At 41.5% G+C, this 24412-nt stretch overlaps 1 protein-coding gene across 2 annotated transcripts in view; it reads right to left on the bottom strand.

Moving 5' to 3' along the window:
* The window catches only part of MARS1 (methionyl-tRNA synthetase 1), a 58929-nt gene extending 34763 nt beyond the window's left edge, over window positions 1–24166 (bottom strand). The window contains exons 1-10 of one of the 2 annotated variants that reach the window (XM_089681303.1): window positions 23964–24166; window positions 19737–19827; window positions 16596–16674; window positions 16383–16511; window positions 13001–13076; window positions 10797–10969; window positions 7783–7895; window positions 5472–5588; window positions 2608–2811; window positions 822–1023 (exon numbers count right to left, since the gene is read on the bottom strand). In XM_089681303.1, coding sequence (XP_089537429.1) covers window positions 822–1023; window positions 2608–2811; window positions 5472–5588; window positions 7783–7895; window positions 10797–10969; window positions 13001–13076; window positions 16383–16511; window positions 16596–16674; window positions 19737–19827; window positions 23964–24066 — 1287 coding nt within the window. In that variant the 5' untranslated portion in view covers window positions 24067–24166. The remainder of the gene's footprint in view (window positions 1–821; window positions 1024–2607; window positions 2812–5471; window positions 5589–7782; window positions 7896–10796; window positions 10970–13000; window positions 13077–16382; window positions 16512–16595; window positions 16675–19736; window positions 19828–23963) is intronic. The other variant, XM_089681309.1, reaches the window with a different exon arrangement.
* Between the last annotated feature and the right edge of the window lie 246 nt (window positions 24167–24412).

Below are 24412 nucleotides of genomic sequence, written 5' to 3'. Positions count from 1 at the left end.
TTGAAGTTGAAGCCTGGTTAGAACAGATAGGTGCTCTGCATTTAGAGGAGCTAGGGGCTCCAGAGGATGATTCGTAGCTCATCCAAGTCACCATTTCAATCCTAAAAGCTAGAGAAGTGGCTTGGATAAGCTATGAAAATGTCTTCAAGAAAACATCTTCAGTATTAGAGAACATGTCCAGTTGAACGTGACTACTCTCAGATATTTGTCCTAAACAGACAAAGATGGAAATTCTCTTTAACAAGTTCCACCCACTCTTCATCCCCAAAATCCCCTACATGACCCAATACCTTTTTTAGGTAGAAGAGCTGCTGCATCCTGTGCTCTATTCGGAGCAGAATTCCCCAGGCTCAGGGAATATATGGTATATATAGGCTATAGAGCAGTGGTTCTCAGCCTTCCTAATGCCGCGACCCTTTAATACAGTTCCTCATGTTGTGGTGACCCCCAACCATAAAATTATTTACCCAGTAATTATAATTCATGAGTATCGTTTTACCTCCAATACTGCTGCTTTCAACACAGCAGCTGCTTTCTACACAGTAGCTGCTTTCTACACATCGGAAATATGTGTTTTCTGATGGTCTTAGGGGACCCCTGTGAAAGGGTCGTTCGACCCCCAAAGGGGTCGCGACCCACAGGTTGAGAACCACTGCTATAGAGTATAACTGAGATCTCCAACTAAACTTCAGTGTTTGTCTGAATATAGCCTAAACACTTCTGGGACTTAAATATCCAACATATTGATAAAGATGAACCCAAATTATCATCCAATATAAAAAGATATACAGATACAGACAACAAAGCCTTTGTGGCAGTACCTTTAACTCTACAGCATTGATAAGTTTTCCACACTTGTCACACTGGTCACCTCTGGCCTCATCATAGTTACAGAAGGGGCATATTCCTTCTACAAAACGATCCGCCAAGAATCTTTGACAGGTCTCGCACCGTAGCTGCTCCACAGTGTCTTCCAACAAGAAGCCTCTTTCCAGTAGTCGATGGAAGATGTCTTGAGCGATTCTATTTTAAAATGTGCACATACTTTACGGCTATGAAAAACACCTGTATTAACTATATAACGTCACAGATCTCTTTACGTGCAAACTTTACTGACTTGCCCTGAAACAAACCAGCATTCACTTTCTCCATAATTTCATAACAGCTTCACTGTAAGACAACAAAATGTAATCATTGGTATTAGTTATAAATTACAGGGAAAACTCCACACTTATTTTGGGTGGAGTATGATGGGTGCAATCTATAGGTAAAAGTATGGAGAAAGTGGAAGCCCTAATTTGGATGGAGATCTAAAGATAGTTTGATGATCTTTTTCTTCACATAAAAAATAAATAAATAAATAAAAAATAATAATACTATTTTAGGCTGGCAAAGAGTCTTTTGCTTTGAAGACAATCCATTTAATTTTTATTCAGTCAGATAGGCCCTTGTGCATAATAGTTCTTGATAGACTATAGGAAGATTATACAAATCGTAAAACATATGGTCAGCTTAGGGACACTATTTTGAGAGCTACTTTGCCAGACAGGAACTAATGTTAATGGATCCATGTACTCTGTAAATTGCTGTGTAATACATTAGTGTTACATAAAAGGCAAGATATCATTTCAGTTTTCTGAAAATACTCATTCAAAATCATACCAAGTTATGTTCTTTTTTTTTCTAAAATTGGTTTATTATGAAAACTATTTCCCTCCAAAAACCTACTGTACAAAAACGGGATACTATCTGCTGCCAGTCACGTAAATGGAGAGCACTGACTTTTTTTTGCCCAGCATATTTCCCATCCTATAAAATGTACTGTATGTCAAACTAAAGAAACTAATAGATGTAAACACTGCGTTAAGTTGGTCTCCTGATTCCACCTCCACTAACACACTGCCAAGTGCTGGCCCTGTCCATCACAGTTTCCAAGGGGAAAAGAAAATTCTAGTTGCATAGCTGGTAAAATCATAGTGAGATATGGCTAAGTAAGTGTCAGTGTCAGAAGAGTGTTGCTTTTATCAATCTGCTACCTGACATGCTGCCAACCAAAATTTTCTTTGCTCCTAAAGAAACTAATAAAATATACTATAAAGCTTTAAAAAGTATCCAAACCCAAAAAAATTAATATATTGCTCGCCTTATGGACCTTAGATGTGTTTGATGCATTAATTTTCATTTTTCTCCAGTATGTTTACCTGGTGATCTTACCTGCAACACTTCCTGCCAAAAGGGCGATAACGCTTATATACACCGTACTGTATTTTTTTGGGGAACAACGTTGTCACCCTATCACAGGAAGTATAGTAGGATTAAAGAACACCCTTCCCTCTTCTCATCTTTGCAGCACAGAAGGGGTGTGGTATTCTGTAGAATACCACACAGAAATAAATGGGAATAATGCCAACATAGCAAATAAAAGTTATTAGTTTATTTGATTTCTAACAGAATACACAGGTATTTTTTGTACTTAGTGAACAGCTCAGACAAAGTGTAAATAGTATATTTAAAAGACCAGAAGGAAGCAAAAAAAAAAAACCGTTAGGATTTACATACATTTTAAAAGTAGGAAAAAAAGGGAAAGAGACCAGGCTGAATTCTTACTTTGTCTGGTGTGGAGTTGTTGTTCTGCCAAAATAGTCGAAGGAGATATTGAACCACTTGTATATGGCTGTGTGGACAGCATTGTACTTGTCACAGATCTGCTGTGGAGTCAGCCCTTCTTCCATTGCTTTGGTTTCAGTGGCAGTGCCATATTCATCTGTTCCACACACAAGAAGAGTGTTCCAGTCCCTTAGCCGACAGTACCTGCAAGATCCATTGCAAGATTTTATTTTCCTTTCAGTGAAATCAAATACTAGAAACTGGATCATGTACAAATATTACTTTCCAAAAACCAAGAAAAACATGGGATATTGAGTATTACAAAACCCATGCAAACAGTAAATTCAGCTGTAAAAACTAAAGCTACAATAATCCCTTGCATGATCATAACTCAAATTATCCTGGCCATTAATTTCTTCACCAATTATTAGATAATGTAGGTATCCATAATCATCTCTGGTAAATCACATATTGCCACAGTTTGCACTCCATATCATGGCTTCCTGGCATTGATTTACAAATATTAAAATTAAGCTTTAGGTAAAAAAAAAAAATTATATATATTATACACACAATGTGTGCATAATATAATTTTTTTTTTTACTTCTCCGATTATTAAACTAAAAACTTTCAGAGGCTGTATGCTCTAGGATTTTTCTGCTCTGCTTGCAGATGTATTCAGTTACCACCTTTTTGAAAGTACATTATTTTAAAATTTAAAAAAAAAAAAAAAAAGGACTTTTCCTAACCATACATCAGAGGACGCTGGGCATCTTCATATTCATAACTACTTGGGCTATGCTACTGACATATTTAGCTAAATGGACACTGGCGCTCTCTCTCTCTCCATATATTATTTTTTTTTTCCTATTTTTTATTCTGTTAGTTGTAGCTCCACCCCAGGTTGAAGTCTAGTTTATGGGCATTCCCACTTTCATTCTGCAACCCTCCAATGTAATAATTTCAACTGTAAAGAAAGCTAGTGAGCAAAAACCCTCAGCAGCAGTGGCCACAGTTTGCCATTTTGGATCTGAAGAGGGAGTACAGTTGTAACTGTTAAACAAGCTTGCATTTGAATGACTGCACTGGACTCCACTGTCATGCACAAAAGCAGAAGCTGAGAAAAACACGCCAACAGCAACTGCACTTGTCCAAGAGAGGACTGTGCTCATCAGCTTTCTTTACAGTAAAAAATGAAGATGGCAGATGAGACACTGGGCTTCACAATTACAAGAATGGGCTGCAGATGATGTAACTGGCATTTTCAAAGGAGGAGGGGCAGGGGTGTGCAGATTCTGTCTGCTTGTTCCAGCATGGTCAGCTACTGATGGGATGTTGGGTGAGCTATCTGACCACATTAATCAGTAACCACACCACAGATCTCAACTGCAACAAACATTTTATAATTCTTGTGATACAGTAACTCAGCAATATGCCCCCATTTCTAAAGTATCATGCCATACATTTGTAGCTCCATTTTACATCTTCTCCCTCTGCTAAACCATTGAGTTTCTCATTGTATTACGAGTAGCAGTTTTGGACATGGGCAGCAGTGTGGACAGGCTTCTCAGTGCAATGACACTTCTGTTTACACGGCTGCCTGATGCTGGTTCAGCATAGGTTTTGTTTTTTTTTTTAAAGTCACTGCTTTTCTTTAACCCTGAGACATATCTCAGAAGCCTTACTACCAGTGTGGATAAAGATCAATGATTAAAAAAAAACAAACTGATTTTTTTTATTTAAATCTGATTTTTTTGATTTAAAATCGGATTTTTTTAAATAAAATGCTTTTTGAGAAAAATATATTACCATCCAAAGGTTATTCCATCATGAAATAAAGATTATTTTTTTAATTATGTAGAATAAGGCTGTATACGTTTAATTTTTTTGGTAAATAAATTCCATTAATCCATTCACAATGTCATGCTCTTCCAGCGGTTTTTGCTAGATTATTGGGCAGTTTCTCTGCCTACAAGATATTATCGCAGATGCTTGGTTTACTTTTGCAGTTCTCAAAACTGAATTTGACTCAGCGGAGATCACATGCCTCTTCTTCACAGCAAAAATGTTATAATATGAACAGAGTTAAGAAAAAGACCTTAATCCTAACTTCTACAAACCTATGAATACAGAATCAACCCCTTCAGTGCTAAGTTTCAAGAAGTTCAGTGAATAGAATAGAAACAATATTTTTCTGATTGTTTGGAGTGGAATAGATCTGCACAAGAAGAAAGTGAAACTAAGTGTGAGGAGGAAGGGGCTGACAGTCTAAGTTTCTTAAAATATATATATTTTGTTTAGCCAAATTAGTTAACAAACATGGACGTTTAAGCAAATAACATATGCAGTAATGTTATTGTTTCAGTTGAATAAATCTATTTCAATTGTTATTATTAAGGTAATGATTATTTTTCTCCTTCCTAAGTACAACAGAAAAGTTGTCCAAATATGAATGATTAACCTATTAAACTGGGGATAAAAAAACTAATATGAAAAGTTGTTATTCTAAAAATCTTCATCTACTTGCATATTAAAGTTATATCAGCAAGAATTAGTCTTTATGTAGAAAACTAGGATTTAAATCAAGCCTTACTGACTAGTGATTTAAATCAGTTTGATTTAAATCAAATCCACCCTGCTTACTACAATCGATTCATAACACAAACAAGGATAATCAAGCTGCAAGAAAGAGCTGATAAAGCCTGCCAGATCTCTCTGGCCAAGTAAAGACTAAACCTTGATAAATGCAAATTAAACAATAAGGTCTGAAGTCATATAGTATAGTTCATGTACTGCCACTGCTGAATAAAAACAAGAATGGGTAACTGGTTACAAATATTTCAATGTTAGAAAGCATAGCTCACCTGGCAAAAACATCAGCACTGAGCACAGACCCGATGATGTTCCCCAAGTGAGGCACATTATTTACGTAGGGTAAAGCACTTGTAATCAACATGTTTTTCTCACCATCAATAGGCAGTCTGGAAGTAAAAGAATTGGTTGTCAGAAGTCTGACAAAGCACAATACTGTTTCATATTAAAGTACTACTAAACCCCCAACACATCAGGATTGAATAGTTTTGCACAGCACAGTGAGTGATTCCAGTATAAGTAGTTGAAAAAAATGCAGTTAACATTTTACACTTGCATCCTCCTCCTCTACATTGTTGCTGTTAAAAATTGAATTGGGGGTCACATGGTGTTACCAGTTTATATACAAATAGTGCTCTGCTATAGAAAACTAAAAAAAACAAACAAAAACCTTTCCTACCTTAAAAGGGAACCAATCACAAATTCACCTATTTAAAACGTGCTGTCAGGCAGACAGGAAGAGTCCCTATTCATCTTTTCTGACATAAAAGCTTCTTTCTACTTGTTGTCCATCATGTCCACTGAGCCACGCACGCGCAGCTCAGTAAACATTCACGGCTCTCAGTATGTGCTGCAGTAACATTACTCCTGTGTGCATGTGCGAAAATGATGGCATTGCGGCACAGCCATTCAGTTTTCACTTAATTAAGGATGTGGAACATTAGGAATTGTAACAAATAAAGGTGGATTGGAACTATTAACCACTTGCCCTCCAGAGGATTTACCCCCCTTCCTGACTAGGCCATCTTTTTGCATTATGGCACGGTGTCACTTTAACTGACAACTGAGCAGTCATGCAACGCTGCACCCAAATTAAATTTACATCCTTTATTCCCCACGAATAGAGCTTTCTTTTGGTGGTATTTGATCACCTGTGCGTTTTTTGTGCTAAAAAAAAAATAAAATAAATAAATCCGACCGACAATTGAGAAAAATATATTTATTTTTGCATTTTTTGCTATTAAACATGTCCAGTAAAAAAATTAAAAAAACATCAAATTTTGTCATAAATTTAGGCCAAAATGTATTCTACTACGTCTTTGCTAAAAAAAATAAAATAAAATGCCAATACGTGTAATTTAATTGGTTTACGTGAAAGTTATAGCGTTTACAAATGGCGGTGTGTACACACACACACACACACACACACACACACACACACACACTTTTTTCCCATTTTTTATTTTTACTAGTAATAGCAGTGATCAGCGAATTATAGCAGGACTGCGGCGGGCATTCTGACACTGAGGGGAATGGACTTGGTGTCACTGACATCCCCAGGAACATCAATACAGTGATCAGTGCTAAAGAAAAGCCCTGACACTGTACTAATGACACTGGGCAGGAAGGGGTTAACATGAGGGGTGAACAAAGGGTTAACTGTGTGCTGTTTTACTAGGGGTGTGTCTGACAGGGGAGAGAACTGTTTTGTATACAAACAGTTCTCCCCCCCCATCAGAGATGCTCTGCAATCTCGGGGCACCGGCAAGTAATCACCGGCCAGGACCTGGTGATTGACAGCCATGAATGGTGGGTGCACGCATGCCCCCTACCCGGTAATGCAAAATCACTCACACTTTCGTGTGCATTGCTAGAGAGGTTTTTTTTTTTTTTGGTTTCTTGGGAGGGTGCATGTGATCAGCAAAGGGCCAATCAACACTGTCCAGAGAGCTCAGGGGAGCAGAAAGAAAACTCCTCCTACGAGCCTTAACATGTGCTCTGCTGAAGTCACAAGACTGCTCTAACTGTTGATGAGAAAAGGTATTTAGCAGTTTATATTTACTAAAATAATTGCACTTCCATGTTCTGTGTACTCTGGGAGACCAGATATAGTGAATGCAGGGTCCTGCGTTTAGTAACACTTTAAAACTCCCAGGTGGACATGAAAAGTGTGGAATTATGCTAAGAAGATCTCACGGTTGAAGTAGCCAGGAACTAATTCAACTGATTAAGCTTCACAAATATTATAGGTACTAAAGGCATAAAAATCCTAATTGAACGTAAAAACTGAATAGTGTGTTATTCAGCATTTAGCTCAACAGTAAAACAAATACCCCCCCCCCCCCCCCCCCCCCCCAAAAAAAGCAAACAAACCAAAGAAAATAAGAGTCGGCAAAGTTATATATCCTGTGGCTTGCTTGGGAAGTTGGGTCAGCTAGTACATTTCACATTGCTCAAGGCTGAAGTGTAAGATCAGTGGGGCAATGCACTGGCACCACTCTAGGTCAGCCCCATAGGAATGCATACATCCCATTGTGCCTGCAAGCTAAGCTGATATGCAGTAGACATTCTTAAAATACTCACATTGGTTGCTGCTGTGGTTTTGGCTTTGGAACATCATGCAGACCCTTCTTCCAAGCTTCAGTGGCAGCAGCAATATCCTCTTCCGACAGCAACCGGGCTGCTGTATCTTCACCCTTAGAATAGATAAGCCGAAACTGAAATAGCACCAACGAAGCACCTCAACCTTCTTTATGTACAGCCTATAATCTAGGGGAATCTGTGCACATCAAAACTAAATCTTTAGTGGTGATTTATATTTCTAAAGAGCAAGTTTGTGCCCTGCCACCCTTATCTTTACTTTATAACCTAAAGTGTAAGCACGCTTTTACAATTAAAGTGGTTGTAAACCCTTACATATACCCAATGAAGGGACTGGCCTCAGGTGATACAGAGATGAAACACATTCTCCTACATTAGTTGTACCTGTTTATATGCAGTCTTCTCTTCTCTACATCTGTTCAAAGTCCATAATTTATAAAGCTTATCTGAGAGTTCAGAAAAGAGGGGCAGAGAGCTGAAACTACATACTGCAGAGCTCAGTGAGGAGAGTTCTGACAGCTGATTGGAAGAAAGAAAAACATACCCCTCCACACAGCAACAGAGCTGAGGCTGTCACTCTGCTGAAGGTCCCTTCCCCATCACCATTTTTCTCTTGGTGTTAGTAAAACTTGTCAGAAGCGATCCATGCTGATAGCAGAGGAACAAAGCAGCACACAGAAATTACACTTAGAGCTCTGAATTGAGACAAGTGCACATTTTTTTCATATTTCATGTCTGGGGTTTACAACCACTTTATCTTACCTTATTTGTCTGTTACACATACCAACAAAAGCAGTGTTATATACAGTATATCAAATGCATAGACAAGGCAATTTACCTTATGTCCCATTTGCTCAATTTAAATCATCACATTGTGGTGTGTGCTGGGAAAAAGTGAACCGTGCATTTTTCTGTGGTTGTGAAGCACCACACCACACAAACATGACTAAAAAAGTAAGACTGTGACATTCCAATTAAATGACATAAAAAAAACACACACACACACACACACACACACACACACACACTCTCACACCTCGAAAAATTAGAATATCGTGCAAAAGTTCATTTACTTCAGTAATGCAACTTGAAAGGTGAAACTAATATATGAGATAGACTCATTACATGCAAAGCAAGATAGTTCAAGCTGTGATTTGTCATAATTGTGATGATTATGGCTTACAGCTCATGAAAACCCCAAAGCCACAATCTTAGAAAATTAGAATATTACATGCAATCAATAAAACAAGGATTGTACATAGAACAATATCAGACCTCTGAAAAGTATAAGCATGCATATGTACTCAGTGCTTGGTTTGGGCCCTTTTTGCAGCAATTACTGCCTCAATGCGGCGTGGCATGGAAGCTATCAGCCTGTGGCACTGCTGAGGTGTTATGGAAGACCAGGATGCTTCAATAGCAGCCTTCAGCTCTTCTGCATTGTTCGGTCTCATCTTTCTCTTGGCAATGCCCCACAGATACTCTATGGGGTTCAGGTCAGGCGAGTTTGCTGGCCAATCAAGCACAGTAATCCCACGGTCATTGAACCAGGTTTTGGTGCTTTTGGCAGTGTGGGCAGGTGCCAAATCCTGCTGGAAAATGAAGTCAGCATCCCCATAAAGCTCGTCTGCAGAAGGAAGCATGAAGTGCTCCAAAATCTCCTGGTAGACGGCTGCGTTGACCCTGGACTTAATGAAGCACAGTGGACCAACACCAGCAGATGACATGGCTCCCCAAATCAACACGGACTGTGGAAACTTCACACTGGACTTCAAGCATCTTGCAGTGTGTGCCTCTCCATTCTTTCTCCATACTCTGGGTCCTTGGTTTCCAAATGAGATGCAAAAGTTGCTCTCATCAGAAAAGAGGACTTTGGGCCACTGAGCAACAGACCAGGTTTGTTTTTCTTTAGCCCAGGTAAGACGCTTCTGACGTTGTTTGTTGTTCAGGAGCGGCTTGACAAGAGGAATACGACAATTGAAGCCCATGTCCAGGATCCGTCTGTGTGTGGTGGCTCTTGATGCACTGACTCCAGCCTCAGTCCACTCCTTGTGAAAGACCCCAACACTTTTGAATGGCCTTTTCCTGACAATCCTCTCCAGGCTGCGGTCATCCCTGCTGCTTGTGCACCCTTTTCTTCCACACTTTTCCCTTCCACATAACTTTCTATTAATGTGCTTTGATACAGCACTTTGGGAACATCCAACTTCTTTTGCAATTACCTTTTGAGGCTTTCCCTCCTTATGGAGGGTGTCAAGGATGGTTTTCTGCACAACTGTCAGGCCAGCAGTCTTTCACATGATTGTGATTCCTACTGAACCAGACTGAGAGACCATTTAAAGGCTCAGGAACCCTTTGTAGGTGTTATGGCTTAATTAGCTGATTAGAGTGGGACACTTTGAGCCTAGAATATTGCACCTTTTCACAATATTCTAATTTTCTGAGATTGTGGATTTGGGGTTTTCATGAGCTGTAAGCCATAATCATCACAAATATGATAAATCATGCTTGAACTATCTTGCTTTGCATGTAATGAGTCTATCTCATATATTAGTTTCACCTTTTAAGTTGCATTACTAAAATAAATGAACTTTTGCACGATATTCTAATTTTTCGAGCTTCACATGTATGTATGTATGTATGTATGTATGTATGTATGTATGTATGTATATATATATTTATTTTTTTAATCTAAACTGTGTGATGCATCGCCCTGTTCTTTTCACAGCACACCCCAGCAGCTGTGGTAGAATACCATCTGCTGGGGTAAACATGCCCTACTCATACAGTCATCCAAATGGAAGCAGAAGACTTTTTTCATAAAATCATGTATTATAGAATTGTAAAAAACAAATATTTGTATACAAAAGTTAAATATATAAAACAACCGGTTAAGTAATAATTCTAACCAAAACCATTATAGTTTCCCCTTTAAGCTTCTACTAAAGAATGAAAATCTTTCTGCAACAAATAGAGACCCAAAATAAGCCACTTACCTCCTGCTCATTGGAGAGGGATTTCTCAGATACCAGGACAGGTGCAGGGAGCTTTTGGAGAAATGCTTTAAATACAGATGGTCCCTGGCCTTTCAGAAGCGATTCAGCAGCTTTTTGACATTGGTCTAATTCAGTTACTTTTTTAAACCAACCCTTCAAAGATGAAAGCTCATCTAAAAAACATAAAAGAAAACATGGATACTTACACTTAAATATATACAAATGCAAAAATTAAATCAAGATTCATTTGTTTTGTTTTCTAAAACAAAGCAAAAAAATAAGGTACTGTATATGTTATTAGTTGGCAAATATTCTGAGGTGGTGTCAATGCAGAAGACATTGTGGTGCCTGATGGTTGTATTACTGATCTTGAAGAAGTCAGGGGAGGGAGTACAGGCTGGAGGGAATAGTATGAGCTCCATTTTAGAAAGATTTAGTTTTAGGAAATGGAGTGACATCCATTGCTGATATTTCGCTTAGTAGGTTAGTAATGTGAGAGGAGACTGAAGAGGTGAGGTGAAGGGTAGAAAGATAGATTTGTGTGTCATCAGCATAGAGATGGTACTTAAAGCCATGGGAGTTTATCAAGTGACCAAGGGAGGAGGTGTAGATGGAGAAGAGAAGGGGTCCAAGGACAGAACTTTTAGGGACCCGTACAGAAAGAGGGAGTGGAGAGGAGGAGACAGAGTTATAGGTAACGCTGAAGGAGCGCTGCGATAGGTAGGAGGAGAACCAGGAGAGAGCAGAGTCTTTGAGGCCAAGAGTGGAGTTTTTTTGAGGAGGAGGGGATGGTCAACAGTAACAAAAGCCGCAGAGAGATCAAGTAGTAAGAGTACAGAGTAGTGGCCATTGGTTTTAGCAGTTCGTAAATCATTGAGTTTTAGTAGGGCAGTTTCAGTGGAATTTAGTGAGCGAAAGCCAGACTGTAAAGGGTCAAGAAGGTTGTTGTCAGTGAGGTAGGAGCTCAGGCGTTTGTAGACTAAACGTTCTAAGTCTAGGTTCACACCTATGCATTTTGCGCTGCGTTTTGCGGAAATGCAAAGCAGTCCATTTTACATGATTTCCTATGGGACAGGTTCACATCTCCACGTTTTCACCCGCTGTATTTTTTGGAAAGGGTCAGAGACTTTTTTTTTTTTTTTTTTTTTAAACGCAAAACATTGTGCTTTTGGTTCTAAAGACTTCAATGGAGGTGCTTCAGAAAAGCATGTAGTGCATTTTTTACATTTTTTATGTGTTTTAATCTGCCCAGCAACAAGTTAAAACGTGGTAAAAACACATGTGCAGAAAAACGCAAAACGCACTGCAGAAACAGATCAAACACAAACTGCATAGGTGTGAACCTAGACTAAGAGTTTAGAGGTAAACAGGAGAAGGGAGATGGGTCTTAAGTTGTTCAGGTTGGTGGGGTCCAGGGAGGGCTTTTTAAGTATGGGAGTGATGTGTGCATGCTTTAGAGGGGAAGGGAAGGTGTCTATAGAGAGGGAGAGATTGAAGATGTGAGGGAGCATAGGACAGAAGAGGAGGGTGACCGTAGTAGTTGTGAGGGGACAGGATCTAGGGGGCAGGTAGTGAGCTGGGCTTCTGAGAAAACCTTAGTGACCTCTTCAGTAGTAGCAAGGTCAAAAGAGGAAAGTGTTGAGGGAGGTTTAGTATAAGGTATGCTAAGTAGGATAGAGGTCTGTGCCATGGAAATGCTCCTAAAAATTGCATCAATCTTGTATTGGAGAGTTCTCCTTATTCTCTCAAAAAAAAAAAAAAAAAAAAAAAACACTACATTCATCTACTGCTTAATGGCCCTGTAACCTATTTTTCATTAAGTTGTTCCCTATTGTGTTTTCCTCCTCCTTGTAACAAGCAATGCATGTTAGTTTCAGTCATGTGTTCCAGGTACACTACAAATTCCATTATCCATATTCCCAAATCCATCCCCAGAAACAAGCAAGAGAGGGTGGCTGCATGCCTACACACAGTGAGACCATGAAGAATGAACATGGCCTCCCTTTAAAAGGTTAACAGGAAACAGCTGCAAATATATATATACAAAAATAAATAGGAATTAGGAGGTTTGAAGGAGGTTGAAACCAACAGAAAGTACTTATTTGCATTAATACATACTTTAATAGAATTTCCTTTAAGAGTTTATATTATATCCTAAGTTACACAAAAAAAAAAAAGAAGAAAAACAAATCAAAACAACCTACCTGGCAGGCTTGTTCCATCTATTACGAGGGGGTAAATTGCTCCCCAAACCACAATATCAGCAACTGACAACACATCCTACAAAATACAACAAAAAAACTCAAAATATTTTAATTTTCAGTCGAGTTAGGAAGGCGGTAGAACCAGTCAGGTTTTACTGCTAAAGAGATTTTGCTTCACTTCCTGTACCGTAGGCAGTGATCATTTGGATAAAACGTTAAAGGAAATCTCCCAAGTGGAAACCCAGACAGCAACAGAAACCTGACAGATAAAACTAAAACACAGATGGGGGATTCATCGTATTGGCCATATATAGATGTAATACCATCTTTACTGAAAACTATCAACCAACAAATTAATAAAAAAATTATTTCTTATGGAGCAATAAAGAGGTATGTAATAGAAAAAGGAAGCAAAAGATCATTCTCATTATTATAAGCATCACACAACATGAATCTGTGCCTATTTCTCAGTGTAATCTTACCAGATTATGTAAACCACAACAATCAAAATGCTGCAACATAAAAGTATCTTTCAGAATGTGAGTGACAGCAGCAGATACAGCCACCATTTATTTAAGGCTAGGCATTCCCTGATCTTCATTTCTGGTCTAAACATGGAGGAGTAAAAAGCCCAACTGCAACCAAGTGATACTTGTGCCTGCTGTGCTGGGTTTAGATGCAGACATCCCCGAAGGGGCCTACAGCATCTGGACACCCTGAATATATGGTAATATTTTGTTTCTGTTTTATCACAACATTATACCTTGGAATAAAGTGATCCTATCAGTATTATGCTATGTGGTGTCCCTTATTGGGCTTTCTTCGCGAGTGCCACCCTCCGCAGTGCCTGCCCTAAAGGTGACCCCAGATGGTGTTGCATACCAAGGAACCCTAATATGGTTATGACCAGACGATGATACGGAATGTGACCAGACCAGGATACGGAGTATCAAATGAGTTCCTGATGACACAGGATTCTTCTTATATGCGTATTACATACGCACTTCTGGTGAGTGCGCATTCTATTTATTGAGTTTTATCATTCATCACCTCCTGGATCAAATATCCACGCACAAGAATTGTGATCCCAACGGATCCTCACGTTTCCTCATTGGACTTTTATTTTATTATGGTCATCGTATGGTGATATCATATATTGTACTTTGTTTATTCTAAGGATGACGTATCATACCATATAGATTATGCTTGATTTAATGTCATATTTTAGTTGTTTTTATAATTCAGGGCTGCACTTATATATTTCACATTGTAAGCCATAATCATCACAGTTATGACAAATCACGGCTTGAACTATCTTGCTTTGCATGTAATGAGTCTCTTTCATATATAAGTTTCACCTTTTAAGTTGCATTACTGAAATAAATTAACTTTTGCACGCTATTCTAATTTTTTGAGTTTCACCTGTATGTGAACAGCCTTCATAGAAACTCATGTTTTCATTTGTCATGCAGTTCCATGCTTTTCGAAACGTATGAATTAGTGTGCATCAGTACTTAGGCTTTATGCTGCAAAGGGAACAGAAGGGGGTGTACACAAGTGGCAGCAAGAAGAAAAAAAAAAAAGCCTCTACTGTGTTCAGTGGGTAGTAGCAGCAACCAAATGTGACCCAGACAAGTAAATGTGGTCATGCCGCAATGGTTCCACATGGTGGTGCAGGCTTTTAGGGTTAAAACAAAGGATCGTGGATTGCTTTTCAGAGCCAACGCAAATGTAAACTAGCAATAAGACAGTTGTAACCAGAACCAGTGCTTCCATTGGAAGATTTCTTTTCACTTTATGTATCAGCAACATAGGTCACCAGGGGAAAAACAAAAAGTAAATCTTTACATTAGGGATACAGAAAGCAATAAAAACCCAAAAGGGGCTTAAAAACATTATTCTATCGAAAACTAAGTTTTGGCTTAAGATGCATTTTAAAGCTAAACCCCAAGTGAACAGATTATTACACTTACAAGAGCTGTTTTTCCTACCATATTTGCATTTTTGACCATCCACTTGTAAGAGTTATACAGCTCTGCTCCACAACACAGCCCTGTCTACTCAAGAAGAAAACGTGATCCATCTTTGCTGCAGTTTCACTTACAGGATTTCTCCCAACCACACACCTTGTGACCGGATAGTCAAAGGCAAAACAACACACTGATGAGCTCATCTCTGCAATCCTGTTCTCTCTCCCGATCAACATGCTGCATGCACTGCATTATAAACGAATGGCTCCTTGTACGGCTTCTCCCTCCCTACAGCTCTACTGTACCACAGACTGCAAGTAGCTGATTTCAAGTTAAATTCAGGCACCTACACTGCTTGCATATGAACATTACATTTAATGATATAATAATTTGGTAAAAAGACCAAGTGCTTTCTCTTAGTATGTAAGAACAATATACCATCTTTACAAAAATGTGTCCACTATAAAATATGAATTTCTAATCAACCATATGGTGTACCAACATGAAAAAAAAAAAAAATGTTAGCTGCCCCTTAACCACTTGCTTACTGGGCACTTATACCCCCTTCATGCCCAGGCCAATTTTCAGCTTACAACGCTGTCGCACTTCGAATGACAATTGCACTGTCATGCAACATTATACCCATATGAAATTTTATAATTTTTTTTTCACACAAATAGAACTTTCTTTTGGTAGTATTTAATCGCCGCTGGGCGTTTTATTTCTTTTCACTATAAACAAACAAAAAAAAAAAAAAAAAGAGCAAATAATTTGGGAAAAAAAAAAAATTTTTTATATAACATTTTTCTCCTTCATTTATGTACATTAATGAGGCTGCACTGATAGGCAGCACTGATGAGGTGGCACTGGTGGGCATTGACGAGGAGGCACTGATGATGCTGCACTGATATGCAGCAATGATGGGCATTGACTGATGGCACTGCTGGGTGCCACTGATGGGGGGCACTGATGGGCACGTGCCCCTGGGTGCGTGTTAGAGGGCGCATTCTAGGAGGACATCACATGACGCCTTCCCAGAACTGGGTAACCGCGTTGTAGCCGTCATTCGGCTATAGTGCGGTTACAAAGTGGTTAAAGTGCAAAATCACTTGTGACCAATTACTGAAGTAAGGTATGGCACTTCACATACATGCTATAGAAACAATATTCCGACTGTGATACAAAACTTAAAGTGATATAAATCAGCAAGTCCAAAAACAAAAGTCCTACATCAAATTGTAGATCAGAAACAGTGCATAATCTTCTGGTGCCCCATATATTGCTTGGTCACAAATGATAGAATGTTTACAGAGCTCCAGTTGTTTTTGCATCTTATATCTGCCTGGAGCGCAGCTTAAATCCCACGAGAAAAGAAAATGTTCACAAATTTTTTTTTTTTTTTTAACACTTACGCCAGCAAGGTACTCTTTCTTTGTAAGACTTTGAGCAACATAGCCAAGAGAATTGTTAACGGTTTGTAGAACCTCTTCTTTCTTCCTCCCTTGCACCACATGAGCATACAAAGCAGCAGAGACAGATGGCTAGAACAAAACAAAACCTGTTAGTGCATGCTACATTTTTCTTTGTATCAGCCTGCCAAGTATTAACATGTTCAGGCAATGTACCTGCAACTCTGTAGCTTCCCATTCTAACCACTGATTAATGAGGTCGCTCGTCTCTTTCCCAGCAGACTGATAAAAACACCTACAAAGACAACAGAGAAAAGTCAACTTCCCCTATCAGTTCTGTTGTTAGAAGTCTGAGGACCAGTTAGGCAAGTTCACACAGTCACACACATTCCCAAAAAGAGACAGAAATGCAGGGTGTGCAATTCTTATCGATATCCCCACGCATCAGCAAAACTGCATAGTGCTGCAGCACCATGAAATTCCACTTTTAAAAAGGGTTCAGGGCTTCTTTCCCCATGTTTCTGTGGGTAGGACAGCGCACTGAAATGAATGGAAAGGACTACATACAGAATGCAGCCCCCACAAGTTTGAACTGGGCCTTAAAAGACATCCTACAGCTATGCTGTCGCTGTACTAAAGCTGTTGGTACACAACTTCATATTTGGTGGGATTGTGACCCAATACAACCCTTCTGGCGGTAGGTCTTTGCTGTATACAAGATCTATAGTGAGTCTTTGGCCCCTTTGCCAGAAACTGCTCTTCTCTCTATATTACCGGGCTCGGTGGCTGCGCAGAAGAAAAGTCTGTTACGTTTCTTTCTATCCGCGGCCCGACAATTGATACCCCTCTTTTGGAAAACGACCACTCCCCCCGCCTCTGCCGATGTGGGTTTCTGTGCATATTGAGGAAATGCTGGCATTTGCCAATGATAACTATGATAAACATAAGGTTACTGTGGTCGGTCTAGCTTCATTTCTCCTCTTCAACTCTCCGAGATATGTGTTCCCGTGCCGTGTCCTAGAGGAATTGAGCCTTGCTCCCCCAATGCATTATTGTTCTGGCATGTTCGCCAGTTTGGCCCCGTGGCCCGTACCGGGTGCGGGGTAACTCTGGCAGGTTGCTGGTGTGGGGCTGTCTTGACTCCACTTTCTGCCGCATCTGTCCTTCTCCCTCACTAGCCTTACAATTGACTTCCCCTTTTTCTTTTTTCTCTTCCCTGTAGACTTCTTTTTTTTTGTTTGGGTTTATACTTTTGGTTACATGGAGTTTCCACATTTTGTTCCATATATATTGTCTGAGGATGCACCCTGTGACCCTATGTTCTTTTCTGTTTCTCTCTATAGCTCCGTAATATGTGTTATTGAAACACTTCCATTTCGTTGTTGTTTAGACTTATTTTCATTCATCCGCATGGACCATTGACACACCTCTGATGTTTTTCTATCCACTTATTTGTCCACACTATTATTATTTCTCATGTTTTGTATTGTTAACCACTTCCCGACCGGCCGTTGCATATAAACGGCCGGACGGTGGCAGTGCAGGGTCGGGTGGCCGTTTATAAACGGGCTCCCGGCACCCTGCTTGTGTGCGCTCCCTCGGAGCGCGCAGCACTGCGATCCGGTGCCCGCTGTGTCCTCCGGACACAGTGAAACACCGATCGTCGGACGGGACCTCTGTACGAGGTCCTGATCATGTGATCACTGATTGGCCAATCAGTGATCACATGCAAAGTAGTAAGCAAGACGTCACTTGTGACATCATTGCTTACTACGTGTGAAATCTGTGAATGATCACAGAGGTCACATGGTACAAGGCTATTCACAGCAGCCTTGTACCATGTGACAAGCTGTGACCAATCACAGCTCACTCAGTACTTCTCAATGAGTGCAAGAATGCACACAGAGAGAAAGAGAAACGATTGCTTTTACATCCTATATGGGTATAAAAGCAATCAGTGTAAAAAAAAAAAAAAAATATCTTCATCACCCCCCACAAGTAGTACAGTGTCACCATGGTGACACTGTACTGCTAGGGTGACAGTATGTAAAAAAAAAAGAAAAAAATATTATAAAAAAATAAAATAAAAATGTAAAAAAAAATGTTTACAAATTATAAATTTTTGATTATAAACTAATTTGGATCTTTTTTTTTTTACTAAAAAGATAATGGAATAAATTTTGGCAAAGATTTATGATGAAATATTATTTAATTTGCAAAATTTTATAAAAAAAAAACACTTTTTCTTCAAAATTTTTGGACTTTTTCATTTACATAGCAAAAAAAATAAAAATCCCAGCGGTGAATAAATACCACCAAAATAAAGCTTTATTTGTCTCAAGAAAATGGTAAAAAATTCATTTGGGTACAGTGTTGCATGACCGCGCAATTATCATTCAAAGTGTGATAGCGCTGAAAGCTGAAAATTGCCCTGGACAGGAAGGGGGTAAAAGTGTCCGGTCTGGAAGTGGTTAATATTGCTGTAAAATATAATAAAGACAAATTTGCCTTTAAAAGACATCCTGCATTTATAAATCATAGACAATTGCATGATAAAAACGTACCAAGCTCTTTACTTGCTTTTGGACTCTTGCACTAGGAAAATTAACATTATCATATGAATGAAAACCTGGCAGCTTTATGCTCACCCTACATGTAGTGATCTTATTTTTTTTTTATAAACTCCACGATTCTAATCAAATCAAGAAAATGGCTTTAATAGCACTTTGATCACTAAACTGATCTTGCAAAAGAAAATCCAAGATGAAGACAAAGGTGTGCCTTAATAAAGTTCTATTGTATTTTAACCGGAATTAAACCCTCCTATCCTTTTCAGCCAAGGAAGCTGCCATCTTAGTCTCTGTATGAGCTGCAGCTGCCATGGTGCTGCACGTGATCAGCTATGACTCCAGCCATTTGATGGGTTTAGGCCTCGTTCACACCATACATGCAGAAAACCTGATGTAAACTGATGTCTCTGCAAGTGAAATCTAGATGTCAGTTTCTATCAGTTTTCAGGCACGCAAAAACAATCTGCATGTGATACTAGGGTTAAAAGGGCACTTAGAGAACAATTGATTTTGTTGTGCCCTTGCAGAATGCATGCAGAAAAACAGATGTCTCTGCACCATGGTGTGAACGAGCCCTTACAGTTTGGTTGATAGCACAGGTAAATGTGACGTCATAACTGGCGTGCCTGGATTGTAACTTTTTTGAAACTGTTAAATCAATGGGTTTAGTTCCGCTAAAGCAGACAAAATGGTGTATGGAGCTTTAGATCAATTCTGAGCTGATCACTCAATTAATTTTTCACATTGTCAGACTAAAAGAAAAAAGGTCTAAACACGGTCTACTCACCTACAGATTGCATTTGAAATAAATAGGAAATTCCCATTGTCAAGCTCTAGTGCTGGCAGTTTGGGCTGGGACAAGAAGGGCACGACTTTTTCTAGGAGAGAACAAGACAAATTAAATCATACACAAATACCATCTGATTGTAAAGAGCTGTACAATAAAACACACCGCAAAAAACAACAAAAATATGCTGACTTTTATTCAAGGAACTCTGCATCAGAGAACATTATACTGCAGACCTCTCCTTCTGAAAATGCCATTTTCCCGTCTGGCAAGAAAAGTAGCATCAATATTTTTGAGTGCATGGCGTGGCATTATGACTTTCTACATTATAGGCTTGTGCCGGGTCATTAATGAAAAGGACTGATGCCCAAGACAGCTATGCAGAGCTTATAAATAGAAAATTGAGAACAGTTATAAATCTGTGGAAATTAAAAGCTGGTGAATGGTTCATGGTGGTCTCCATTGGAAGCCCATGTGACAACAAAAAAAGGACAATTGATAGACAGGGACAGAGGTTTTTTATCTTGTTTTTCAAGGAACACATTCCCACACTTTCTTCATACATTATCCTCACCTAGGCAAGTATAAAGTGGCACCAGCCTCCTAACACATATGCACATGCGCTTAGCCATCAAGTGGACTGGCAGTCCTGTGTAGCTGGCCCCTTGATCATGTGTAGTTGAGTATGCTTATCATTAGGGGATTGGCTGCAAGAAACCCAAGAAAAGACAGCTGGACCCCTGATGACGTCACACAAGAAGATGGTAGTGTGAAACCCAGTGTACTAAAGTGTTGCAGCAGATTCCTACAGAACACCGCTGGGTGCGAAAGTATGTTTTTTGTGGATAACCTAGCAAAAAAAGGCTGCAGATTTACAAATTTTGAACATATCATGTTAAAGTCTATATGAAATGTTAGTGATTGGGTTGTGTACCACTTTGTCTTCCATCGTCAAGGCACAATTGTACCTCAATAATCCCTGGGATCACAAGGCATTTTAAGTGGACCTAACGGACTAAAAAAAAAAAAGTAATTAAAACAACATTTTGAACAAAAAATATATATAAAAAATGACCTTGGCCCAGCTTCCAAGAGACACAAGTTACATCACCATGCATTGTGATAGAGCTGGGCACTTGAAATTCCATATGCATGTGTTTCAGCCCAGTTAAGGCATCCATGCTCACAGGATTTTGATCACCTAACTTTCCCAGGAAGGACGCAATGTCACCTGCCACTCCAGGAAGCAACAAAAACCAGGGTGTGGGGAGTAATTTTTTTTTTAACAGAAACTTTTTTTTCTTCAGTTGCCTTTTTAAAGTATAACTGAAAGCAAAACTTCTTTTCCTTTAGTTTTGGATAGAGTAGAGAGGGATGAGAAGAGATGCCAAGTTTTTATTGCAGTCTGTGCTCCAGTTATAGATATTCACCCTCTCTATTTCTCCCATTTACCATTATCTCCAGGAGTAAAGGAAAAGTCCAAATTTTAGGTTCTTACCAGAACAGGAATGGGTCACTAGTTCTGGTGACTACCAGGGATATTCCTCATCTTGGTTTTCTCCATTTTGGCTCCCCCTCCTGCTACACATCCTGCCTAATCTGTGTGAAAAGGTCTGTACACGATACTTGCCTATTTTTAGTCTGCTCTGGTTCAGTCATGTGACCCACAGCTCTGTATCCCCTATGTCAGTCAGTGGCAGCTGCAGGGAAGAGGAGGGAGCAAGGACAATGGCTAGGCAATGGGAACCTATGGGTGATGTCACAGCTTCCAGAATTCCCAGCCATTGTCAAGTGCTTCTTTGTTGTTCGTGCATGCTCAGTTGGCACCCAGCTGTGAAGCTGCAAGCTGTCACAGCCGGGTGCCCACAGTTAAGACACCGGGGACAAATGTCAGGAGATGTAAAATGGCTGGGGTGAGCACAGTACTGGACCCTGGGACAGGCGAGGACCCCATGTTTTGACTCCGCAGCCAGCACCCATCATGAGGACCCCGTGCCCTGTCTCAGCAGCCAGCACCCATCATGAGGACCCCGTGCCCTGTCTCAGCAGCCAGCACCCATCATGAGGACTCCATATCCTGTCTCGGCAGTCAACACCCATCAAGAGGACACAAAGTTCTGTCTCAGCAGCCAGCACCCATGAGGACCCCATATCCTGTCTCTGTAGCCAGCACCTATCATGAGGACGGCATGTTCTGTCTCAGCAGCGAGCACCTACTATGAGGATCCTATGTTCTGTCTCAGCAGCCAACATACATCATGAGGACCCCATGTTCTGGCTCAGCAGCCAGCACCGGTACTACCACTAGGCGAACTAAGCAATCGCCTAGGGCGCAGCCAACCCTTGCCTCACCTCTTCCTTCTCGTTGACCCCCAGGCTCCCAGTGTCCATCTCGGAGTCCCAGAGGGAACAGGACTGGTGTAGGACTGTTAGCAACAAAGTTTCTGTCGGATCCCAGCTCATCGCCCCTGCTAGAGAGAGACGGGAGGGCGTGCTGGTGTCCTAATACCTGCTGCTCTGGGCCGCCGATAAGGGGGTAGCACCGATTCTCCTGTAGGGTTCCCAGGCACACAGGAACCCAAACAGTAAGGAAATCCAGTTGTGAGCAAGCCAAGGAGGGGGATCAGGGCATTGGGAGCAATCACAGATTGATGCCCTGTGTCTCCTTTCCCACCGGCTTTCAGCTGCTGCAGGGAAAGACACAGATACAAGGCATTTTTCCTGTGATTGCTGCACCTAGGGTCGCCACATTATTCAGCGTGGACTGAGGAGTTGTGGGGGTCTCTGTGGTGGAGGTTCCCCAGGTGTCCCACTACCCTGCACTGACCAGTGCTGCTTTCCCCGATGACCTGCACTACCTCCTCTTCCTGAGCAGCACCTGGCTGCCTTGCTACCAGGGGACATAATTCTGCTCTGCACTCAGACATCGCTGCACTGTTCAGTGCCAGTGTGAAGATGCCGGAGACAGATGTGCTGAGGAAGCCCTGGCCACGAGAGATCTTCAGTGCCAGAATCCTGAATGTGGTGAGTGGAGACTGGGGGCTTACTATGACCTGAAAAGTGGACCTGTCACCCACCAGCTGATGTGGAACCAGAATTCCCAGCATGCCCTGACAGCTTCTGCTGGACTTCTGTTTCCACAGGAGCTGGGAGACCTGTCTGGGATTCACCCAAACAATCCAGGTTTTGTATCATGTGCACAGGTTACAGTCCGCCTGAGACCTATAGACATTATTCAGACTAGAGGTGTATCTTCAGGGGGCCAGTGAGGCTTCCATGTGACACCTGGACAGAAGGGGTGGCATTCACTAGAACTGTTCACCTGTATTTTCGTTCTGCAGCACCTGAACGTCATCTTCTCTTCCTCTCCCTCCCGCCAGAATTCAGCCACTGCAGGAGGGAAATACAAGTGAACAGTTCTCGTAAATGCCACCCCTCCTGTCCAGCTTTCTCTTCCTTCTGCTGCCTTCGGGTCCTGTGTGCTCCCCTGGCCTGCTTCAAGGCCCTTTCCCCCTCTCTTCCCTGCCATTGGAGCAGGTGTCCCCAAGTGTAGGGAGCTCAAGGACTTTTAGGTGATAGATGTACACCAGATAGCACACAGACTGTTTTATTTATTTATTTATTTTTTTTGGGGGGGGGAGGGGGGTTCAAGTAGCTGGTCTTGCTTAGGGCAGTAAATATTCTGTCCTGTCTCGGCAGCCGACACCCATCACGGGGAGCCCATGCCCTGTCTCGGCAGCCGGCACCCATCACGGGGAGCCCATGCCCTGTCTCGGCAGCCGGCACCCATCACGGGGAGCCCATGCCCTGTCTCGGCAGCCGGCACCCATCACGGGGAGCCCATGCCCTGTCTCGGCAGCCGGCACCCATCACGGGGAGCCCATGCCCTGTCTCGGCAGCCGGCACCCATCACGGGGAGCCCATGCCCTGTCTCGGCAGCCGGCACCCATCACGGGGAGCCCATGCCCTGTCTCGGCAGCCGGCACCCATCACGGGGAGCCCATGCCCTGTCTCGGCAGCCGGCACCCATCACGGGGAGCCCATGCCCTGTCTCGGCAGCCGGCACCCATCACGGGGAGCCCATGCCCTGTCTCGGCAGCCGGCACCCATCACGGGGACCCCATGCCCTGTCTCGACAGCCGGCACACATCACGAGGACCCCATGTTCTGTCTCAGCAGCCATCATGAGGACACCACGACCTATATCACCCCTTCTGAACCTCTTACCCTCCTGCTGCAGCCTCTGGATCTCCACCTGTGTAGCCCAGATCCCGGCAGCGGCCAGTACCTTCACCCCGTGCGGGTTCCCCTCACTCAGGAACAGCTTCATGCCGGCTCAATGAACTCCCAACTACCGACAGCCGGCACTTACCAGTCCCAGCACAGCTGATGCAATTCACAGTAAAGCCTACAAGCACATGGGCCGCGGGGAACGCCGGGAAGGCGAGTCCTCTATTGTCCGTGTACACAGCTATATCACCAGACAGCCGGGCCTCCGGAACTACATTTCCCTCACATCCAGGAGAAAGGGATCGTTATCTGACGGCATGACGTTGATGCGTGCGGAGGTGTGTCCTGGAAACTCTAAAGACACACCGGTTCCTGAGAGAGCATGCGGCGCATTCCTGGAAGGTGTTTGCGAGGAGCGGATACGTTAGGCGGCTCATATTCCGGCT

The sequence above is a fragment of the Staurois parvus genome, unplaced genomic scaffold (genome assembly GCF_062004578.1).
Source record: "Staurois parvus isolate SC_StPar_1 unplaced genomic scaffold, SC_StPar_1.0 ptg000017l, whole genome shotgun sequence".
Classification (NCBI taxonomy): domain Eukaryota; kingdom Metazoa; phylum Chordata; class Amphibia; order Anura; family Ranidae; genus Staurois; species Staurois parvus.
This window is presented reverse-complemented; position numbering and strand designations above follow the sequence as displayed.